At 44.6% G+C, this 22,693-nt stretch overlaps 1 protein-coding gene across 5 annotated transcripts in view; it reads right to left on the bottom strand.

Moving 5' to 3' along the window:
* The window catches only part of LOC147891500 (Small GTP-binding protein), a 224,393-nt gene that overhangs the window by 128,690 nt on the left and 73,010 nt on the right, over nucleotides 1-22,693 (bottom strand). For all 5 annotated transcript variants that reach the window (XR_015542420.1, XM_087388079.1, XM_087388078.1 and 2 more), the window contains 3 exons: nucleotides 21,944-22,044; nucleotides 21,646-21,742; nucleotides 1,771-1,842 (listed from right to left, as the gene is read on the bottom strand). Coding sequence is in view for 4 of the 5 variants with exons in the window: in XM_087388079.1 (XP_087244205.1) it covers nucleotides 1,771-1,842; nucleotides 21,646-21,742; nucleotides 21,944-22,044 (270 nt within the window). In the remaining variant the exon portion in view is untranslated. The remainder of the gene's footprint in view (nucleotides 1-1,770; nucleotides 1,843-21,645; nucleotides 21,743-21,943; nucleotides 22,045-22,693) is intronic.

Genomic DNA, 22,693 nt, shown 5'->3' on the forward strand with positions numbered 1-22,693 from the left:
GGATGAGGGCACCGAATACAAGAGGTCCATCATCTGCCCTTGGCAACGCAAAAGCCCACTGAGCACCCAAGAGTCCTCGGGGGGAATACTCAATACTTCCTCTTTATATCCAAGGCATATCAAGACCACATTTGTATATGGCAACAGACATCCCCCTTTTTAAGCCACGAGCCAGCACAAGTGGTGAAGGCCACCAATGCACAGAGAGGCAAAGGGAAGAACATTCAAAAGAGACATGAAACATAACAAAGAGTAAGACATTTAGAATTTAAAAAACTAAGCAAGCAAAGCTATGCTTATGTTCTCATCAATACCCAAGCATAAGCTGTCATTTGGGTTTCAAAGATTCCAAACAAGATCGCTCCATCTCTGGAGCATTGCCCAAAGTTCAATCTAGGAGCTCTTGTAAACCGTTCACACTCACTAAGAACACATGTATAAATAATCGGCATTTAGCATTGCGCATTGATCAAGCCCTTGGATATGTTCCAAAGATGAGATGAGATAATAGATGAAGTACCTTTCACATGATAAGTTTATGTTTTGTGTGACACAAGTGTGCATGCGTAGACTTCCAATGTCGCCAAAGAAAGTACCATTAGATGCGATGTGCTAAATAATGATAAATTCACTGTATTGACACATCAGCCTTACATTCACTGTGTTAACACATCAGATCAGCCCTTAGACTTGCTGAGTGATACCTATATTCCAGATGCATCTATCGACCTTCCTTGTGCCCCTGTATTTTATTGCATTGAAATATCACATTCAGAGCCTTCACATAGCCTTTATCTTTTCACTCCACTTCATATGCAGCATCACCTTTGGGTTCAAATGTCAAATGCTCTGTGACTTACACAAAGGCTCTTTGATTTATGTAACTAAAATAGGACGGTTGGGCTGTAAAATTTGACATTCAGACCCTTGGTATAGTCTTTTTGCCCGTATTTTATTTCTTTCCAGTAGCTTTTCGCTCCCCTTAAAACACAGTTTCATCATTCAAATGTCAAACGCTCTGTCCTTAAACATAAGCTCAATCAAATGACCCATCATCCTTACTGGGTTTTGATCTGGCTGCTTATGTTCACCTTTGTATTTTAATGAAACTAAAACAGTGACCAAGGCAATCTTGGTGCATACCAACAAAGCACACCTGACAGTTCCCACTCAACAAAAAAATACTGCAATTCTTCCAGTTCTGGAAAAAATGGTATAGTAAACCTTTGAGACTCCACAGGTCTCACACTGTACTTAATTACAATTCTATATTTTTGCATTAAGAAAGCACTGGATTCCACAAAGAAATACAGATTTTGTATTCAATATTTCTTTGAGCCGATTGAGTCACCTTGTAATTTTTATGTTTTTTCGTGTGTTGTTCTTTGATGTTTGTTGTCTGTACTTTGTTCTTTTGTCTTTATGCTTTTGAATTGTTATGAGTAGTTTTTTTTTTGTTGTAGGCTTGGTTCATTAAGAATCTAATTTGTGGCCAAATAAGCTTGTTAAAGCTATGTTGAATACTTTGGGTGGTGTTGTGTTGACAGGAGTACCGAATAAAGTGTTCATGCTTTTCGAAAAGGATGTGGGCTTGTTAACTAGGCACTCCCTCACCTTTATTATATAGTTCATATTTATTTTTAAGGGATTCTTAAGGTCCTGCATGTCAATATATTGCTTTCCTTTCCCCTTTGGAATCCAGAGCTGTCCTACACCCCACAACCCCTTTGTCTCCAAGAAAACAAAGGAGGAGAACCAATGAGTGTCTACCTCTCCAGCAACAAGCTCGTCTATTTGCATCTGACCAGGAGAGAGAACACCGACCTCATCAACCTCATACTCCTGCAAATATCCATCCAAATCAGGGAACATGAGTTATCTTCATAGATGTAACACTAATGTTGACAAGGAGCAATCATATTCTTAACACGGACAAAACAGTTCCTATAGATGATATTCTGACACCAATGTCATTATTGCTTGGGCACCCTGCCTGAAAATATTTTGCAGCCAACTAGCTCCCACAGGCCCAAGCTGCTCTAGAAGACAGAAATCACCAATTTACAGTACAAAGACTGATATTTACAGCATTTCATTTGGCATACAAGAGTCTCAAAACTGCTGCCGAAAACAACCTGGGCAAGTTTCTTGGTTATGTAAAACTCCTACAAATGCCGTATAGGAGGTTCAAAACTGCTGCCGGAACATTATGTACAACTCCTACTTGTATGGCTTCTCCATAAAGACTTTGTGGGTAGATCAAATCGACTATACAATAAGGTTCCTACTAGAGCACCAATATAAGAGGGCATGGACACATGAGCCAATGTGGATGGGGCATAATCAATATTAGAGACAAACCAGTCCTAGAAATCATTCTAATATCCACATACATCTCATTCAGTCCTTATCTAGAGAAGATTACCAACTAGCTCCCACAGGCCCAAGCTGCTCTAGAAGACAGAAATCACCAATTTACAGTACAAAGACTCATATTTACAGCATTTCATTTGGCATACAAGAGGCTCAAAACTGCTGCCGAAAACAAACTGGGCATTCAAGTTTCTTGGTTATGTAAAACTCCTACAAATGCCGTATAGGAGGTTCAAAACTGCTGCCGGAACATTATGTACAACTCCTACTTGTATGACTTCTCTGTAAAGCCTTTCCAAATGTGGGTAGATCAAATCGACTATACAATAAGGTTCCTACTAGAGCAACAATATAAGAGGGCATGGACACATGAGCCAATCTGGATGGAGCATAATCAATATTAGAGACAAACCAGTCCTAGAAATCATTCTAATATCCACATACATCTCATTTAGTCCTTATCTAGAGAAGATTACCACAAGCAATTCACTCCCACAGTCTATTGGTGCTCTAAAAGTCAAAGTGTAATAATTAGAGTACCAATGTACAAGGGGTTCAGCCTGTATAGAGAAGGTGCTAAAACTACTGCCAGAAGCAAATCTGTGGATTAGAGTGTCCAGCTAGGCACAGCTCTCACTATGCTTGCTTTGCACTAAATGCTTGCAAGACACGTTGACATTCAACATCCATGCTTACCATAGTTGTTGATCATTTACCATTGTTGTTGATCAGACATGACATCACTTATACAACAGATGCATGGACTACATGTCTACTCATGCCATAGCAAAAACAATTTTAAAAAATCATTATTTTCACTGTGATGATGGGTGCAAAAGACCTTTTGACTGGCCCCAACTTTCCTTGTTATGTCTATACTTAGCACCTTCATCACACATAGGTTCTAAGTCACACACATGTTATTCTACTAATCCTTCCATAGCCACAAGGTCATTGAAGCTATTAGTACATGGGGTCGGTCACAAGGGACTCTTGTGGTCTCCAGACCTGCTCACCCACAGACAATGCAGTATGCCAATCCCACAGTCACACATACATAGGCCGCCATATTCATTTTCTCATTGCTACTTGTTAGCCTTAGATGTTAACAGTGGTATGACAAAATTTGAGATAAAAGAATTAACATAGAAAAGTCCTACTCATATATTGGGGGTATCCAACGCATACACAATGACTCTCCAGAGATAACAAAGTCAGAAATCATGACACCTAGACATTGTCACCGTTACCTGGGATTAAAGCTTAGGTTTGTATTAGAGTCTCATCAGAATATGCACCCATTATATAGTAATCAACATAAGGAGGGTAGGGTGGTTGAGATGTTAAAAACCATTAACCTCAGGCTAGTGGGATTCACTTCTTTACTAACATTAGCTCAACCCATTCCTCTATCATAAACCAGTTCTATATCTGATGCGAAGCTAAAATATAAAGCTACATCCCGAAGTGTTTTCACTTTTCTTTTGTACGAACAAAGGTAAACTTACACCACCTTTTATTTTTATTTTTTGGGATCAGATTGGGGATTACATCACCTCAGCCCTGCAGGGCCTTTGGGACTCGGGTGAGATGCCGGACTCACTCTCGGAGGGTCTCATTCATCTTCTTCCAAAAGGAGGTTGCAGAAATTTAGTTTCTTAGTGGAGACCGATCAGCTTATTGGGCACTTTGTATAAGATCTTGGCAAAAGCCATTAGCCTGCGATTGCAGCCCATCCTGCCAGATCTTATACATGACACACAGATAGGCTTTGTGCATGGCAAAAGCATTTTTGATAACATATTCTCATTTTGGGAGGCTTCTGAGTGGGCTATGAATGAGGGCCATAGACTGGCAATTCTACTCCTAGATTTCGAAAAAGCATATGACAAGCTAGATTGGGGTTTTCTAGAAGGAACCCTTCTTCGCTTTGGATTTTCAGATTTGTGGATTAGAGGGGTTTCTGCTCTTTACAGGTCAGCCCATCCATACCATAGGGCACATCTCTAATGCTATGGTTTTATGCTCTTTTCAATTGATGAATGTAGTGGTTAGATTGCATGTTGTCAGAAACACTTTGACTATGATATGTTTGCTTGTTTTTGAAGCATGGATATGATTCTTGACTACAATATGCAGCTTTACATCTTTGGAATATGCTTTAAGGAATGTACTTGTGGTATGACAAGAATAACACCATATCTATAGTGTTTTGTGGTTTGTGGTTTGGATGTACATTCTATGTTGGTATTGTATTTTTGGTGCTACGTGGTTGGTAAGTATGTGCAGACCTTGGAGACAAACCTAGAGGGTATGGGGTGGAATCATCAAAAGGGTGCACAACACCATTTCTCTAGGAAAGGGTATATCATGAAAGGCCATTGGAATCAAGCTTGGAAGTATAAGCTCGTGGATTTGAACTCGGGAAACAATCATACTCCCTTATGAATGTGTTGTCTCTATTTGCCTTGGCTACCAGCCTACATGTAAATTTTCAGAAATCTAAGATTCTTGCTTTGCGCATGAAAGATTGGCATCATTTGCTATGGCCAGGGGAAATTGTTGCACCAGTGCAGCTAGTGCGTCATCTAGGTTATAGATTGGGATGGAAAATCACTCGTAGGCAACAGCTGGATTGGGTGCTTGAAAAGCTCAACAAGAAAATGGAACACTGGAAACTAGCCTCTTGGCCTCTGCATGTGTGGCTTCGCATAGCCCAATCCATCTTAGTTGCATCTATACAGATTTATCTACCTTTGATGATGTTTACTAAGCGGGACATTTCCTCCTTCATGTCTAACATTATGGAGCTCTTTAGGAAAACTCATCATCACCGCAAAGCTCTCAGGCTCTTATCTATGGAACACCTTTGTACCTTGAAGATGCATGACAGTCTCAATATTTTGAACATTCGCTTACATCTTCTAGCTGACAAGGCAAATATGATGCTTCAGTTTGTACAGAGTATGGGACTTCCTATTTGGGCATATTAATGGTAAAATTAAGAGGTCCTTTGTGAGTCAAATTTGGAAGCAAATCCTTTATATCTCAAATGGGTGGGACGGCCCTCTCTGGGTAGTAACTCCTTGTGATCTGAAAGTATACATTGGTCAAACGTGTTTGATGATCCACTAGCTTTACAGGAGCTCCGGCACTCTTACTTCATTTGGTCTAAACGGATCCATTCTATTGGTAGATGACAAGGGATGTGTGATGCATTTTCCTATTGCAGCTCGTCATTTCGGTTTGGGATCTCATTATCGTCCCTATTGGCATCTACTCTCTCAGCTCCTTCAGGAATTTCAGCCAATTCCACCTCTGGAGCTTCAGGACCATCTCGTTCATGTTTCTCAAAGAGGTCGTCCCTGCTGCCTGACCCTGGACAACTACCCTTACGAAGGGCAGTAAGAGCGGTCATGAACTCTATGTTGGTGAAGCGTGCATCAAGTAAGGCTCTCATACCTCTATCCACCAACATAGGAATATGCTGCCAAATAATCTGTCTAGCATCATCTCTCGCCTGAGAATCGGAATCTGCAATCAGAAGGGAGGCATAGTAATCTGAAGCAATCTGCATGACGGCATCTGGACGTGTCTGAAGTATCCCGTCTGAGTCAACAAGCTGCGAAACACTCTCTCTACTATGTCTAGGGCCGAGAGTAGAGAAGAACTGCTTGTTGACTCTACCTCCGATATGCATCCAGAAAGACTCTCTGGAGTGAAAGACATACTCTGCTCTCTGATCTAAAAGTGTCTGCTGATGAGCCCTTGCTGTAGCAAGGCGCTCCTGAATCCAAGCATCTGTAGGCCTTTTCTGCTCCTCTCTGAAGAGCTGCTAGCTGCATCTCTCACCTGCAAATCTCATCTCTCCTCATACTAGCAACAGAATGATAAAAGTTGCTAATGCCAGTGAGGACTCCAGCCACATCTGACGGGAACAACTGCCCACCCTGCAGGTGAGAAACCCAAATCCATAGCACTACCTCTGTGAGGCCCTCCTCTGCATAGAAGGCATCTGGAATCCTGATACTGGTAGAGCGGCCTCTCGCCCGAGGCTCTGAAACCACCAAAACAACGAGAAAATGATCTAAAGGACACCCCAACGCTGATGTATACTGTCCCACCTCTGTCCAGTGCTCAATCATCCACATAAAATCTGTCAATCCATGCGTGGATAGGCATCCTTACTCTCCTGTTCGACCAAGAAAACAGAAGAGATTGTGGCTGAGTGTGCAAAGCATCATCATAGCAAACATCTCTGCCACTGAACTGAAAAAGGAAGGCATCCCATGCTGCTCTCTCAAGGGAGTGAATGCCACCTTCCCTACCCCCTCTTTTGTCTGAAGGCATCTCAACCATGTTGAAATCGCCCCCAATAATACAAGAATCTGCAATATGTGACAAAGAGAGCAACTCCTTCCAAAGAAGGACAAGATCCCCTCTCAAGTTGGATGCATAAAGGTTAAGAAAGCCAACCTTACACCCACCAATCATCAAAATAACCCAATGTGCTCTAGAGGGGACTATGACTCCGTGTCCAATGACCAAAGGGAGCAACGAAGAAGAAATAGAAATGCAAATGCCTCCCTTGGTGCCCAAGGCAGGTGACCAAAAAGTATGGCTAGAAAGAAGCTTACCTCACTTGGCACAATCTCTACCATCTAGCTTATGCTCTTGGAGCATAAGGATATCAATGGGGCCACCTGAAACACCTGGATGGAGTTGGTTACGAATCAGTTGCCTACAGCGGCGATGAGGTATACCACCGAGGCCCTGAACATTCCAACTAACGATCCTCATCAACGGGAGGAGGAGGCCGGGTGAAAGGCCCTACCCGACCTGGTGGTGGAGAAAATCCTCTCTTGTGAAAGAGTCCTCCTGTCAAGCGGAGGGAAATCAACTGGTGAAAGAAAACCCACCCCAGCAGAGAGGGAAACCCTGTCCAACGGAATCCCAATAACCGGCTCCCCGAGGGTAGAGGGTACATTCCTCTGCCAAATCTGCCACTACTGCAAAAGCATTCCTGTAGGAGGGAACTGGCATAGGAGTGTGAAGAATCCCTACACCCGAGGGAGAAGGAGAAAAAACCCCCTTACCTCTATCAAGAGGTGAAGTGTGACTAACAGAGGGAGAGGGCTGATCAAGAACATTAGTGATAGGACCTGAAGAAGTGGGTTGCCCCTCCTGATGAGCACGTGAGGGGACTGGGGCAACCACATCTACGCCTGCAAGAATATCACCTGCCTGTAACTGAGAATGGTCCGAGGTGCCTCGTAGAGGTGGCGCAAATGGGGAACTGGTCATACTGTGCACGCTGAAGAAGAGGGTCCAGGTCTAGGGTCTAGTCCCGAACGTCGTGGGGGAGAAGGGGGGGCTCTAGTAGCGTGTGTACAAGAAGTAGGACGAGAAGGCAAAAAAAACCGTTTGGGCCTTTTCTTCTTCCTTGGGCAATCCCTGGCGAAGTGCCCAAGGGTCCTGCAAATCCTGCACTGATCCTGTCTCCCAGCAACCTCGACTCTCTGTCGAAAAAAGAAACCATCTGGTCGCTAAAGCATAATGTAATCATCTGTAATATCAGGGTCAGAGACGATGACCCTAACTTGTGGCACCCCATCTAATCTAACAACCTCTGCCGCTGAAGAGGGCATGCCAGGGAGAGGGGGGGGGGGGGGGGGGGGTCTTTGTGACCAACCCAAAAGTGGCTCCTATGGACGGTAAGAGTCAATGGTAGACCTGAGAAAGGCTGGGGAATCTAATGAAAAGTGAGGTAACCCTACTATCTTCCTCTACTGGATCGAAGTCCAAAGTGAAGGGTGTCAAAAAGATCCTCCTGTAGCTCAATGCCAAAGGACTAGCCTTGAGTATTGAACCTGCTGACTCTGGAGAATCAAATACCACCTGGAAGAACCCTAGTCCAAGCAGACGAACATCGGTGAGGTGCCCTGCGAGGTCTCCAGGTAAAGCCGAAAGCATCCAATCCCTAGCCTATAGCCTATAAGGGTGAGAACCGTGGATGCGAGCAAAGAGTGAGGTGGCATACTCATGCTCTGAATCTCTCTTGAGCTGCTGAAGCTCGTCTTTGGAAAAGGTAACTGTTTTTGCAACCGGTGGAAGCGGTCGAGGATTGGCTAAATGGGAACCCATTCGTCAATCAAGGTGGAATGGCCCACACGAACATGAAGATGCTCTGTCCGTCCGGCAACCTGCTGCCTCTCTTGTTCCTAGAGGGGTTGAAGAGGTGGGGGGGGGGGTTCAGGCAAGGGGAGGCAAGGTAGGGAAGGAGCTGAGGGGGAGGGAAGGAGGGGACGGGGAGGGAAGGATAGAGATGGTGAGGCAGAGGCTGAGAAGGAGCAGAGGGAGGGAGGGAGGGGCAGAAGGTAGGGGCGGGGGAGGGGAAGGGAGACAGAAGGTAGGGGGAGCAGGGGTAGGAGGAGCACCGGGAAAGGAAGGAGGGGCAGCGGGGGGGGTAGGGAGAGGAGGGGAGAGGGCAGCGGGGTAGGGAGGGAGGGGCGGGTAGGGGGAGCAGGGTAGGGGGAGCAGGGGGTAAGGAGGGAGGGGCAGCGGGGGGGTAGGGAGAGGCGGGGAAAGCAGTGGGGGTAGGGAGGGAGAGGTAGCGGGGGTAGGGAGGGAGAGGTAGGCAGCAGGAGAGGGAGGGAGGGGAGTGGGAGAGGCAGCGGGAGGGACAGCAGCGGGAGAGGGAGGAAAGGGAGCGGGAGAGGCAGCGGGTGAGGGGGCAGCAGCCCGGGAGGAGGGGCTGGCAGGGAGAAGAGGAAGGAGGGGAAGGGAAGGGCTGGCAAGAAGGGGAGAGGGGTGTAGGACGGAGGGCAGCAGGGAGCAGCAGGACAGGGAGCTTAGCAGCTCATCTGTCTGCCCATGATTAATCACAGTGAAAAAGATGGAGACACAACGTCCTCATAGAACAAGCCATCGCTAAGGTCAGGCCATGGCAACCCGAAACTTGGATATTGAACGTCCATCGCTTGATTTCTGACGGTAGACGTGAACTTTGTCTGTGCTGAAATCTGAGCGTATTGAAGACGTTGGGTTTTGGCTAGTGATATAGATGATGGCCTGTTTGAGTCTCTAAACAGGTCTGGCTCCTCAGACAGTCTTACAAGTTGAAAGGAACTAAACTATGCATAGAAAGAAAGAAAGTTTATTAAAGTCTTCGGAAGACCGATGGGTCTATGAGACTCTGGTGGTGGAGCTACTAAACGAGCATCCACACCAATGCAAATGCAAAATATGCAAAATGTCAGTACTAAATCCTAGATACAACATAGTCATGTCATGTCAGTAGTCGACTATCTCATCATCATCATCATCATCATAACCATCAAGACATCAGGGTGGATGTGGCAATTGGGGCATGAAATTGGCAATATAGTGCTGTCGTCCACTCAAAGGTGCAGCCCTGGCATGTCTCCTGGTCATAGCTTTGCGTCTAACCAGGGCTACTGTGACCCCCGTCGAGCGAGACCCGACTCTAAACATGGAGGGGATGTCCCCAAGTGTGATCTGTGTATCAACCCTCTGTTTGAGCTGTCGACTCACAGGCTCCGGGTCACGGTCATGTCGAGGCCTCGTCCCGTGGGTGTCCATGTGATCTAGCTGAAAAAACTCCGTGATAGAACTCTGAGAGGGATTAGCCAAGCAAGAAGTATGCTCATGTCGCCGTGCTCGAAGTATCCTCTCGCGGAGGTGACAATGAAAAGAAAAAAGACTAGAGCAGAGCAGAATTCTCCGTATGTCAATTCCCCTTGCTGGTGCATAGCCGATGATGGGACGCCGGCGTCCGTCAAGGGGTGCCGTGCGTCTCGATCTCCTGGAGGAGGCTTGACGCAAGACCAGAGCCACCGTGACTCCCGTGGGACGTATCCCGGGTCTAAACAATGACGGGAGGTTCCCCAAAGTGATCTGTGTGTCCCCTCGATGTCTCGTGTGTCGTGCTGCGGTCATCAGGTCGGGGTCTCTGTCACGTCTGCGGCTAGAGACTGGACGATCAATGTCACTCGATGGGAAGAACTCTGTGATCCTGCTCTGAGAGGTGTCTGATGGTGTGGCCAAGCCCCGTCGCCTGAGTAAGTACTCTCTGTGTCGGACCCCCTCGTGAATGAAGGCCGCGAGGCATCTCTGATCTAGGTAGGCGAGGAATCTGGAAAGGAGCCCGAAGCCGTCTCTGAAGAGACAGTGAGACAGTGGTAGCGACCTCGGAGCTCGTAGCACACTGGGCACCTGAAAATAAAAAAGACGCAACTCAAGAATAAGGCGCTAAAGTCAAGGCTGCTAGAAAGGATGGAAAATGGGCTGTTTATTGTGAAGGCGTAGCCCTAATCAAAGAGCTTAAATCAAAACCAAAAGACTCTCAATCTTAAACTGATATATGGCTGTTTACTCTTTCAGACTATTATGTAGGCACTCTAAAATATTGAGGGTTGCTTTTTGCACTCCTTGGGAGCTGCCATGTGCCCTCCCTAAAGCAGATGTACTAGAGGGTTTCTTGCTGTCCCATAGACCTCAATGGACATTAATAGACTCTCTCTCTCTCTCTCTCTCTCTCTCTCTCTCTCGTGTGTGTTCCTTTTATCATAAGTTATAGGTACTATACAAAAGTATAATGCATGTGTAAAATAGTATCCTTTCACCCAAAGATATAGGCAGTATGCAAAACTTGTGTGTGTGTGTGTATGTGATTGTGTGTGCGCACGCGCATGCATGTGTGTGTGACACACACGCACACACACACACACATTCACACAAATTTGAGTACCTGATTTGAGTTTAGGACTCATCTTGTTCCAGAGACATCCAATGATAATTACAATAGTAAAGGGTGACTCTTGGACTTGGGTAAGACTCCAAGACTTCAGACTCACAGTGCACATGGTTGAGTACTTCCTTCAAAGGACATATATTTCACCATTTTTCCAAGAGAGAGTGGTTTAGGTGGCTGCTTTTTGAAGCTATCTTGGCAATGCAAGCTCGAAGCTCAAGGGTTTAGGCTCGGAAAAGGGAAGGCCCCTTCATCAGGCATGATATGTCCATTTCTGCATTTTATAGGTGAAAAAGGAGTCAACTACATAAGCCCAGGCAATGAAAGATTTGCTGCCATAAATCTCTAAGCCATGCAAGGACACATGGTGATCCATGTACATGGGCATTGGATGAGTGGCAATTGCATAAAGCAATGCACTGAGAGGGCAACCATGGCGTCGTAGTGTGCGAGGTGGACTGTGGTGTGGATATACTTACAACAAATAGGTGTGGTCTGCTCGTGGGGGTGGTGGTGAGACGGAAAAAATCAGTGATATGTGAAGTGAAGGCAAGAGATCCCATGACATAGTCAACTACGGTGGAGCCCCCTCCCCCATCCCCCAAATCTCGGCGCGAAAAACAAGTAAAAGAGATCCTCACGTGAAGAACCTAGCATGTACATCTTGTCTCTCGATGGAGATCATCCCAATAAGTGATGATCAGTATAGTACTACCACTCCTCCCTATCCTCGGACTCCTCCTGTCTCCAAAGTCTCATCCCGATATGTTTTCTCCCATGTCTTATCCATTGATATAACAAAGGGCGCTCTAGACTCTGATGTGTCTCTGTTAAAAAGCTATGTCTCGACCTCTATAAGATTCAGAGGAATTTGTTGGATCTAACCATAAAGTACCACTGCAGTTCCAAGCATTTCAAGTCAGGGTCTCGGTGCCCTAAAGCTCATAGACCCCGCCCCCCTATGTAGAGGAGCCACCAGATGCCCGTCGGGTCCCTATCAAGAGCCGCCCCTCCCAGACTATTGCCCACTTCCCCTCCTTGCGGGCAGCATCCCACTGCTGTAGGAGGGTATGCTTCTCCTCCACCTGAAGGGGCGTAGGATCCTCATGTAAGTGAATCTCTGGGTCGGTACATAAGGCTGAGTGTCTGCGCAGTGCTGCAAGGAAGACATGGGCATCCCTAAAGCGGATGATCAGAGGCCGCTTTATTTGGGCTCCCGTCCAATGTGCCAAGCTCCCTCAATCCCATGCTCCTGAACCCCTAGGGTGGAAGTCACGAAACGGATCGCGTCATCCATGGGGGTTGTAGCTAAGTAAGGGATGCCACGTACTCTGACATTGGGAGGCTTGCTGGCCCTCTACTGCTGCTCCAAAATGGTGGCTCAAGCGGTGGCCTTCGTGGTCTCGTGTTTCGCAACATCCACCCATCTGGTAGTCTCTGCAATGCTAACTGTATAGTGGCTATCTGTGCCTCAACTGCCTGTACTGCTGGTCCACTGTGTGGGGCTGTCACCATGGAGCCATCTCCTTTCAGAGCTGGGATATCTCCTGGCACAAGCTGTGGATGAGACGGTGCTGCTCCCCCTCTCGTGTGTGAAGGTGGTGTCTCTCTAGAATGATCCTAGGAGTCCAATGGGATCCTGTGACCATAGAGTATGTAGGGATGTGCTTTGAATGGGGGCTGGATGATGTGGTTTCTAGTCCATTGGAACTTGGCTTCCGTTTCTCCTCCGAAGATGTGAGAGCCCCATTTGATGCTACTCTTTACCAGCAAGCTATGGGCTGCCTTATTTACTTATGTCATACCTGGCCTGATTTGTAGTATGCCTGATTTGTAGTATGTTGTTTCCTAGATAAGAAGGTACATGTGCAAGCCCAGCACGTAGCATTGACAGGCAATGAAGTGGGTCTTCCGTTACTTGAAGGCCACACAACATTTGGGACTGTTTTATAGTGATCAGTCTTCATTGGATTTGCATGCATTCACGAAGAATGATTTGCGTGTCACACAATGGCAAGTGTTTCATGCTTGGCTCTTCATGCATCTCTTGGTTCAGCAAGAAGCAGCTATAGTTGCCAATTTTAGTTGCGAAGCTGAATTCATGGCAGCCTTTACAGCTGTAGTAGAAAGTGTTTGGCTCCGTAAGTTACTCTTAGATCTTCATATCATCCAGGCTTCTACTATCATCTACACTGACAGCCAGAGTGCTTTAGCAATTGCACGAAATCTCGTGTTTCATGCATGTATGAAGCACATTGAGGTCCATTATTATTATCTTCAAGAGCGAGTGGTAGCTGGAGATATAGAGTTGTCCAATGTTCCCACTGAGGGTAACTTAGCAAATCTCTTCACAAAGGCTCTACCACGACCCAAGTTTGAGGTTTCCTTACACTTGGCACCATTTAATACGTGATGTTGTTCTCCCTGTAGTATCATAGGTTGATATATCCATCTTGGACAAATATGTGGAACCATCATATATTCCAAGTATACCTGAGATGTATCCAAGATACTTTAGCCATACCATGGAGGGGGGTTTGTTAGCACTTAGCCCTAGTATGGCCTTATAGTCTAATTACAACATTTTTTCCTAGTCTTGGTCGACCAGTTGACTTTGGGGACATATAGTGGCCACTCTTGTATTTTCTTTTTTCTTTTTTTCTTTTTTTTTTTTGCAAAAAAGAGACTTCTATTAAGTAAGAAAGAAACTCGCTAGAGCAAGCTCTGTGTCGAAATACAACATGCTAAGCATGTAATAAAAAACACCTCAAAAGAATGAGGTAGAAAGAAACCAAGGCTGAGGCTGAAAATGCCAACTCAACCCTATAGAAGTCTCAGCAAGGAAGGGAGAGTCTCTCCAATCCCGCCATCAGAGTGTGTACCGTATCTGTCCAAGTATTTGGCCAAGGTCTGAAAAGGGTGAACCTCCAAATGTGCCATGCTGCAATGCTAGATAAAACCTCCCATGGAGAGTCAACCGAGGAATGAGCAGCCCTGAAGAGAGTGGCCGGAACATCCTCTAAAGAGCACGACTCCACAAGGTGTCGGATGTGAAGAGCCCAAGACGCGAGTCATGTCTCTCAAAGAAAACCTGGGGCCCTGAGGGAGTGAGCCAAGCCACTGATCCCCAGGTCATATAGAAGGGGAGGCGAACAAAAGTGCTGAAAAGTCTTGCAATCCCCTTCCAAATGATTCTCGCCTGTTTGCAATCCATAAGGTAGTGCTGTACTGTCTCCGAAGCAGAAAGGCAACGAGGGCAAGTAGAGTCAGCCCCGAACCTGGATCTCCAATGGTTCACTGCTATCCCACCATGAATTGAAAGCCAAAAGAAGAGAGTAATTTTTCTATTCCGGTGGGATTTCCAGAGCCTTTGCCAAAAAAATTTCTGCAAGTCTGCAGAAATCTCAAAATTCTCCCAATGAGGAGCTCTGGTGGGCCTCCAACTTATACAGCTGAGCTGGAATTTCCTGGCATTACTGACCGTGTAACGGAAGAAGGGGATGCCCTTCTCTTCGTGCCCTTCATCTATCTCTTGTATTTTCTTTATTATCCATTTGCAAGAACTCCTTGTTTCCTCAACTTATTGTCTGCTCCCTAGCATTCCATTTGCAATTCCATTGGTCATTTAGGGGGCTGCAGATTGTAACATAAATATAACTGGATTCTCAAAAAAAAGATGTGTGTGTGTGTGTGTGGTGTGTGGAGCGTTGGTGGTCATGAGAGAGAGGGTGTGGTGATCTAGCCTCCTTGGTTCTTCACGCAAGCCATACAACCTCTCGTCCTCAGCCGTACAAACCTGTCTCCTGCACTTTTTTTTGCCGTACAGTTTGTACTGATCATTCGTACGTTTGCTTACATCAAGTTGCCCCTCCGTACATTCTCAGCGCAGCCCTTCCGTTCCGGTTGTGTTTTGCTGTCATCGTCCGTACAGCCCCGTCACCTGCTGTTTTTTGCCGTACAGTTTGTACAGATCTTTCGTACTTTTGCTTTGCTTCACGTGGGCCCTCCCATTTTTCCTGCAAAGTCTCTCCGTCCTATTTGTGTTTTGCTGTCCACACAAGGATTCCTTACTTACAGGTAGGCAGTCTATACACGCAGGTAAAAATCCGTACAGGCAGAGAACGTTACCATACAATTTTTGTCCTTTTGCACTATACAGCTTCCGTACTGTAAGCCCTTTCCGTATAGTCTTCTATCCCGCAGCTTCAGCACTCTTTCATGCTCTTATCCTTAGTTCTGGGTTCCTTCTTCTACCCCGACCCGACGATCACAGCACGACACACAAGACATCGAGGGGACACACATATCACTCTTGGGGACCTCTCGTCATTGTTTAGACCCCGGATACGTCCCACGGGAGTCACGGTGGCTCTGGTCTTGCGTCGAGCCTCGTCCAAGAGACCGAGACGCACGGTACCCCTTGACAAGCACCAGCGTCCCATCATCGGCTATGCACCAACCAGGGGAACATGACATACGGAGGATTCCGCTCCGCTCCGCTCCAGTCCTTTTCTTTTCATTGTTACATCCAGATGTATTTGATTACGTATGATCAAACTTAGGATTCAGCACGGGTGATGATGCTCGTTTCAATAGCTCCACCCTTACTGTGATTCTTTCAGTCTCATAGACCCATCGGTCTTCCGAAGACTCTAATAAAATTTCTTTTTCTTTCTTTCTTTCTCACCTTCAAATGGCCGATTGTCCTTATGAAAAGACTTTTCATAAAGATAGATCAATGCAACACAAAAAACAAAAGTAGGTTATGGGTCAGGATCACCCTCTTCATGACTCTGCAGAGGCTCAGCTTGTCTATGAGGTGATGCATGACGGTTTTGAAGACACTCGAAAGAGTTGGAGGGATCCAATTCCCACCACGGGCATCATGGTGGAGATGGATGATATTTTTGACCCTATTAAGGAATATGCCAAGCATGCCATTATTACCTTTTTTCTAGGACGTATGCATGCTGCTGCAGATGTTGGTAATTGCTTGACTAGAACCCTGGGTGGTTGCTATGTCAAAAAAGTTCATTATGCAGCAAGGGGCTTTTTTGAAGTGATCATGGGAGATGAAGAGCATAGACAGATTTTATTGGAGCACTCTCCTGTCTTCTATGGGCAGCAAATGGTTCATGTGTTGCCCTGGTCACCTACCAGAGATTATCAAGCTTTGATCAAACACAGATGCCCTGTCTGGGTGGAAGTTGTGGATTTGCCCCAATGTCTCGCTTCTCTTTTGCCAAAAATTGCAGCCTCTCTTGGCAAAGTGGTTTGCCCACCACGGCCTAATGGCAATTCAAATAGATTTTGCATTTTGTGGGATACAAACAATCCAACCCCAAACTCTTATTCGGTCATAGTGAGCAATGTTTTGATGGGCAGTGCCTTTTATAAATTGAAATGGGGTCTCTTTGCAGGTGCTTGCTTTGAATACAAGAAGTTCGGGCATATGGTTTCACAATGCCCTTCACGTGCTCCCAAAATGCCATTGTAGGCTGAATTGTCATCGCCTCCGAGCAAGAATTCTAATGCCTCCTCTCTGATGAAGCCTAAGGGGGTAAAACAGTTTTTTGCTGTCCAGGACAAAGGGAAAGCACCGGTTACTTCAAATGGTGATCTGTCCCTTCGGCCTCTCATCCTCAAGCGAAGGGGGAAATTTTTTTGAATGATGCTTGGCAAACCCCAAGAAAAGTCATCTCACCTAGGAGACATTTGCCCTTCCGGACTTGGAATGGTGCCTCCTCTCAGGGCAAAACACCAGCTGAAAACTCTGGCATTGATCTGACTTGGGCTGCGGTGACTGCCAATCGCACCCTCTTTCCAGAAGAGGAAGTTGCTGCCTCATTGTCTTCTCCTCAGGCTGACTTTTCTTCTCAGGGCCAAGGCCCAGATACTGAGGTGGAAATGCATACAAAGAAGGCTTTTTTGCTGTTGTACATATATGTCCTATATCTGTAAATATGCTTGATCATCTCAAATGTGTCACTTTGAATGTACAGGGGTTGTGTGATGGTCGAAAATGGGAATTGGTCTGGCTTTATATACACCAATTGCAGCCTGATATAGTGGCTTTACAAGAGCATAATCAGCATATGTATGCTGGTAAATCTCGACATTTTTCTGGTTATGACATTTTCTATGCTGGAGAGCACTCTTTCTCTGGGATAGCCTTTTTGGTTAAGCATGATCTTCACCCCATTGTGGCTTTCAATGATCACCATGGTCGATGGATGATCATACGAATGCCTTGTCCAAGGAGACATTTTTGAATTTGCATCTGTATATGCTCCTCAATCTTCCAGGAATCGAGCTTTGATTTGGGATGCTATGCATAAATATCCCTAGCCGCATTATGCTTTTATCTGTGGTGATTTCAATAATGCCCCACAACCGGGAGATAATACCTCAGGCCACACTCACACGTTGGCTTCTGAAAAGCAGGCATGGTCTGATTTTTTGCTTCAGTTGTCTCTCGTTGATCTCTGGAAGGAATTGCAGCCCATGCTTACAAGCTATACCTTTCAGCATAATGCTCAATCTTCATATCAAGCACGCTTGGGCAGATGGTATCAGGTTGATCCGCAGCATTCTCATGCCTTCACTTGTCAACTTTGGATTGACCATGCTTTCACATATTCTGATCATGCACCTCTTTGGCTAAGGCTCTCATTGCATGACTTTCCAGATGATAGATTGGCTTGCAGACGCCTTTTGCTGATAAATAATGGTTACCTTGGCCATGCTGATTTTAAAGCCATGATTTCTGATGCCATTCAGCTTCTTTCTCATCAAATGCACATTGATCTGGATTATGCACGGCAGGCTTTTGTTGCAAGAATGCAAGCAGTTATTTGGGATTATGGTAAATCCTACATGCCAGCCAAAAGGGAGACCATGAAGCATGCCAAATACACTTGCCAAAGTTTGACTGAACTCGGTCATCTTCGGCCTTTGTCTTCAGAAGAAAGCATGCTATTATGTCAGGCCAAATTTTGTCTCCAATCGAATGATCGAAGAAAGCTTGCTAAATGGGAAACCCGATCTCGGTAAAGGGCTTTTTTGGATAAAGGTTGCTCTTCCAAGCAATTCTTTAAAAGTTTGCATTACAAAAGACAGGCTGCTAATATTTGTCGGATCAGGATGCCTCATGGTTCTTGGTCCTCATCTCGCTTAGAGCTTGCTGCTTTTTGTGCACATCACTTTTCATCTCATTTTGGGTATGTAGCCATTCTTTCTCCTCAGGTCGTGTCTGCCCGCCAGCTTCTTTTGCAGCATGTCCATCCCATTCTCTCTAATGCTCACACTTTGGAATTGGAAATTCCTTTCACTGAAAGAGAATTGTCAGATGCTATTAAATCCTATGGCAGATGGAAATCTGCAGGATGGGATGGTCTCACTATGGTATTTTTTATTGCCTTCTGGGATATTCTCAAGGTTACTTTGCTGCAAATGGTTAATTCAACATGGGAAAATCAGCAAATGCCTATGTCATGGAAAAAAGGACTTGTTAAGCTCCTTCCAAAAAAGCAGCTATGTGATTCGCTCACTGATTGGAGACCAATAACGCTCATGCCAGTTATTTACGAGATCATAGCCAAAATGGTTGTTGATCGTATTAAAGGTTATTTGCATGATGGGCTGCATCCTTCGCAATATGGTTTTGTTCCCTGTAGGCATATCACATATAATATTGCCAATGCTTATATTGGGATTAAATATGCCAAATACACGCAGCAGGATGTTCTACTCTTACAGGTGGATATTGCAAAAGCCTTTGATACTATTCAATGGGAATTCATCTCGCAAACAATGCGAGCTTTGGGGTTTGGAACAAAAATGCACCAATATATTTACTGGCTTTACAGGGACAGCAATGCAGCTTGCATTCTTTCTGGAGATCTCTCTAATGAGTGGACTCTTCGTTGTTCGGTCCGTCAGGGGTGTCCCCTTAGTGCTTTATTATATGCCATTGCTACCCATCCTATGCTCAAATATATTGATCATCTCGTGGCTGCACGCTCCCTTCATGGTTTGGAATTGGATGCAAATCGCATCATGGTTGCTCAAGCCTATGCTAATGATTCTTTCTTTACCCTGAAGAATACGCAGAATCATCTTTCGGCTTTGATGCACGCTCTCTCTATTTATGGTTTGGCAGCTGGTCTTCATGTAAATTTTCAAAATTCCAAGCTGCTCCCATTGTATTCTAAAGACTGGCATAGTCTTTTATGGCCCGAGGAAATCATTCCACCCACTCAGATTGTTCATCATCTTGGTTACCCTTTCGGGTGGGGTCTCACACGTCGTCAACAAACTGATTGGGTGATGGTCAAGCTTCGAAAAAAGCTGGAGTATTGGAAATTGGAAACCTGTCCTTTGCATGTTCGGCTTCGGATAGTGCAATCCATCCTTGTGGCTTATATTCAATTTTATTTGCCATTGATCTTGTTCACCAAGGCAGATCTTGCTTCTTTCATGTCTGCCATAATGGAAATCTTCTGGCGTTCCAAACATGGCAGAAAGAGTCTCAAGCTGCTTTCAGTGCATCAACTTTGTTCTCCTCAGATGCATGGTGGTTTGAACATCACAAATATCCAGGTGCACATCCTTGCTCACAGGGGAAAAATGTTGCTGCAATTTCTGCAAGGTGATCAGCCTTGGGCTCTTATGATTAGATCTCTAGTCACACATATCAATATTTCTGCCTTTGGTCACTGGCAAATCAATTACTGGGATTTCTTATTTGGTCGCATCGATGGCACTTTCCCTGGCTGCCCTTTGGTCTCCAGTTTGCTTCTTGATTGGAAGCATGTCCTCTCTCATCTCGAATGGCATGGTCAACAGTCTTTGCTGGGTAATTCTTTGCGAGCAAAAAGCATTCACTGGTCGACACTTTTTCAGTCTCCACTGGCTTTTACAGGAACCTCGCCGTTCGTACTTTGTTTCTTTTAAGGACATCACTTATGTTGCTGATGTTATTCATGATGATGGCTCTATGCTACCTTTTTCTCTGACAGCTACACGATATGTCTTGGGCTCTCATTATCGTGCTTTGTGGCAACAAATTGCATATATGCTTTCGCCTTTTGTTCCAATTCCTACTTTGGAACTTCAGGACAGGTTGGACTTTGACTTCTCCAAGGTCATCTTCTCGCCCTTTGAGGCTATCTCGAATTACGGTGCCTGCATTGTATAAAATCCTTTTGCCTCAACATTGGGTTTCAGAGAAAGGCAATTCTATTTGGCAAATGCATCGCCCAGCCAAGTGGTGGAGAAAGAGATTACAGCAACTTTGGGCCTACAAAACTCCTCTTCAGCAACAAGTTTTCTTCTAGCAAGTGCTTCTGGGCATTTTTCCATCTGGACAGATGTTAGCTCGTAGGCACATTGCTCCTACTCGTTGCCACAGATGTTTGAGTTCTCAGGAGACTGTGCCTCATCTATTCTGGTTTTATCCATGTTCTCGTGAGTTCATTGATCTTCTTCGACAGCGCCTGCAAGTGAGATTCCCGACTATTCCTTTAGGGAAGTCTTTCTGGCCCTTTGGTTTCCATCCACCCAGACCAGAGTTTCATCTTTTCTTTGTTTGGGTTCGCTATTGGGCACTCTGGACTTTATGGACAAACAGGAACTGTAAAGTCTTTAGTGATCCTATATTTTCTTTGTTTGGCTTTTTTTAGCGTTCTCTGCAGCAATCTTTCTTTGATTGCTTGCAGACACGCTGCATAGATCATGATGTATATCTAGATATGCATACATTGTAAATCTCAGTGAATGCTAGATATAATGATGTATATCTAGCATACACTGAGATTTTCAACTGATGTATAATTTCAGCTGCCTCATTTTGAGGTCGCTACTCTTGTACAAAAGTTTTCACTATATAAAAAGTGTGTGTGTGTGTGTACTTTTATTTATTTTATTTTTTTATATTTATTTCTTTCTTTTAATATTTAATGTTGGGCATTGACTATAAAGAGATCTTTGCTCCTACAGTCAAGATGACTAACATTAGGACATTCATTTCTACGGCAGCACCCTATGTCTGGAAGGTTTATTGAATGGATGCCAAAAGTACTATATATTCTGGAGAGTGAATATGTTCAGCAGCCGCAAGGGTTTGTAGTTCAAGGGCATGAACTTTATGTGCAAAGGCTATGTACCTTTAGCACTGATAAGGAATGCAAAGCACAAACCAAGTAAGCTTTTGACAGTAATAAATCCCCTGAATACAAAGATTTTCTTAAGCATATAATCCGAAAAAAGTTCCCTCTCCTCAAGACTCCAAGAACAAAACAGCTCCAGAAGGAAACCACCGTCAATAAAATAGGCAACGACTCAGAACTTCCAACACAGAGCTTTGGATAGAAAAGTCCATATCTTCTCAAAGAATAGCCTAACGTAACTATATGTATACCTATAAAACTCTTCACACTATGGAATAAAGCTAATCTCACACCCAATTTTCAAGTCTAGTGAGGAAGAACACCACTTACCTTATCACTTGCCATAAAAAGAATTTTGTCATGTTTGCGTACTTTTCCATCAACCACCCTAAAATAGACAATTACTCCTCGATATGAATCATAATAACTGCAATAACATTCCAGGTGAGAATCAGAAAAGGAAATCATAATAGCTCAAGAACGTTTCAGGTGAAAATTGGAAAGAAATTCAAACCTTAAAATGCACAGCTCATACAACCATGGACCTGACTACTACTTCAACCAACAAAAATATAACTCTTGTCGAACAGAGTCAAAATTGCAAGCCAGAGATATTCTGGGGATATACCTATCAAAAATAAGAGCTCTTAAAGGCATTTCCGCAGTGGCTTTAGGAGCTGGAATTTTGGCAACAATGGCTTCCAAGATATCGCTTATACCAATGCCTTCCTGAAATAGAGGAGACCTTTCACATAAAACTGAAGATAAATTGCCTGAAAGTTAGCTGATTCCAGAACTTTTCTAGTGTTACATACTGCAATCAAAACCCAACCCTTCCTCCCTAAGAAAAAGGAAAGCTTGTACAGAGGGCTGGATGCTTCTATGTGAGAGCTGAGTTTCGAATGCCACATATGAGACATTAGACATGTTCCCTATACCTTCATAAGACTAGCATATATCCAATTATACAAATTAATTTTTTTTTTAAACAGCAATAGAATAAAAAGAATAAGAGACAAGGGAAGAAGGGCTTTTCTAATGGACATGAAGCAAAACTAAGTACAAGAGAAAAATAAAATAAATATAACTTAGTTAGCAAAGTTGTGCTGATGCTCATCAGTACCCAAGCATGAGCTCTTACCTTGGTTTCGAAAGATAACTGGAATCACTAAAACCAGTGCACACTAAGCTTTAATGTCCGAACCCAAACAATAAAAAACACGAGCAGAACAGAAAATAACAAATAACAAAATCCAAAGAAATGCCAAAGAGAGAAAGAGAGATATTTTTAACGTCAGTGGAAGGCTAAAAAACGCCTGTGAGCTGAAAATCATCATATGAGTACACCCCATGGGGGGAACTAGAGGTGTCTATCACA

Source organism: Dipteris shenzhenensis, chromosome 17, assembly GCF_047967505.1.
Source record: "Dipteris shenzhenensis isolate YYH24624 ecotype China chromosome 17, Dip_SZ_1.0, whole genome shotgun sequence".
NCBI classification, from domain to species: Eukaryota; Viridiplantae; Streptophyta; class Polypodiopsida; order Gleicheniales; family Dipteridaceae; genus Dipteris; species Dipteris shenzhenensis.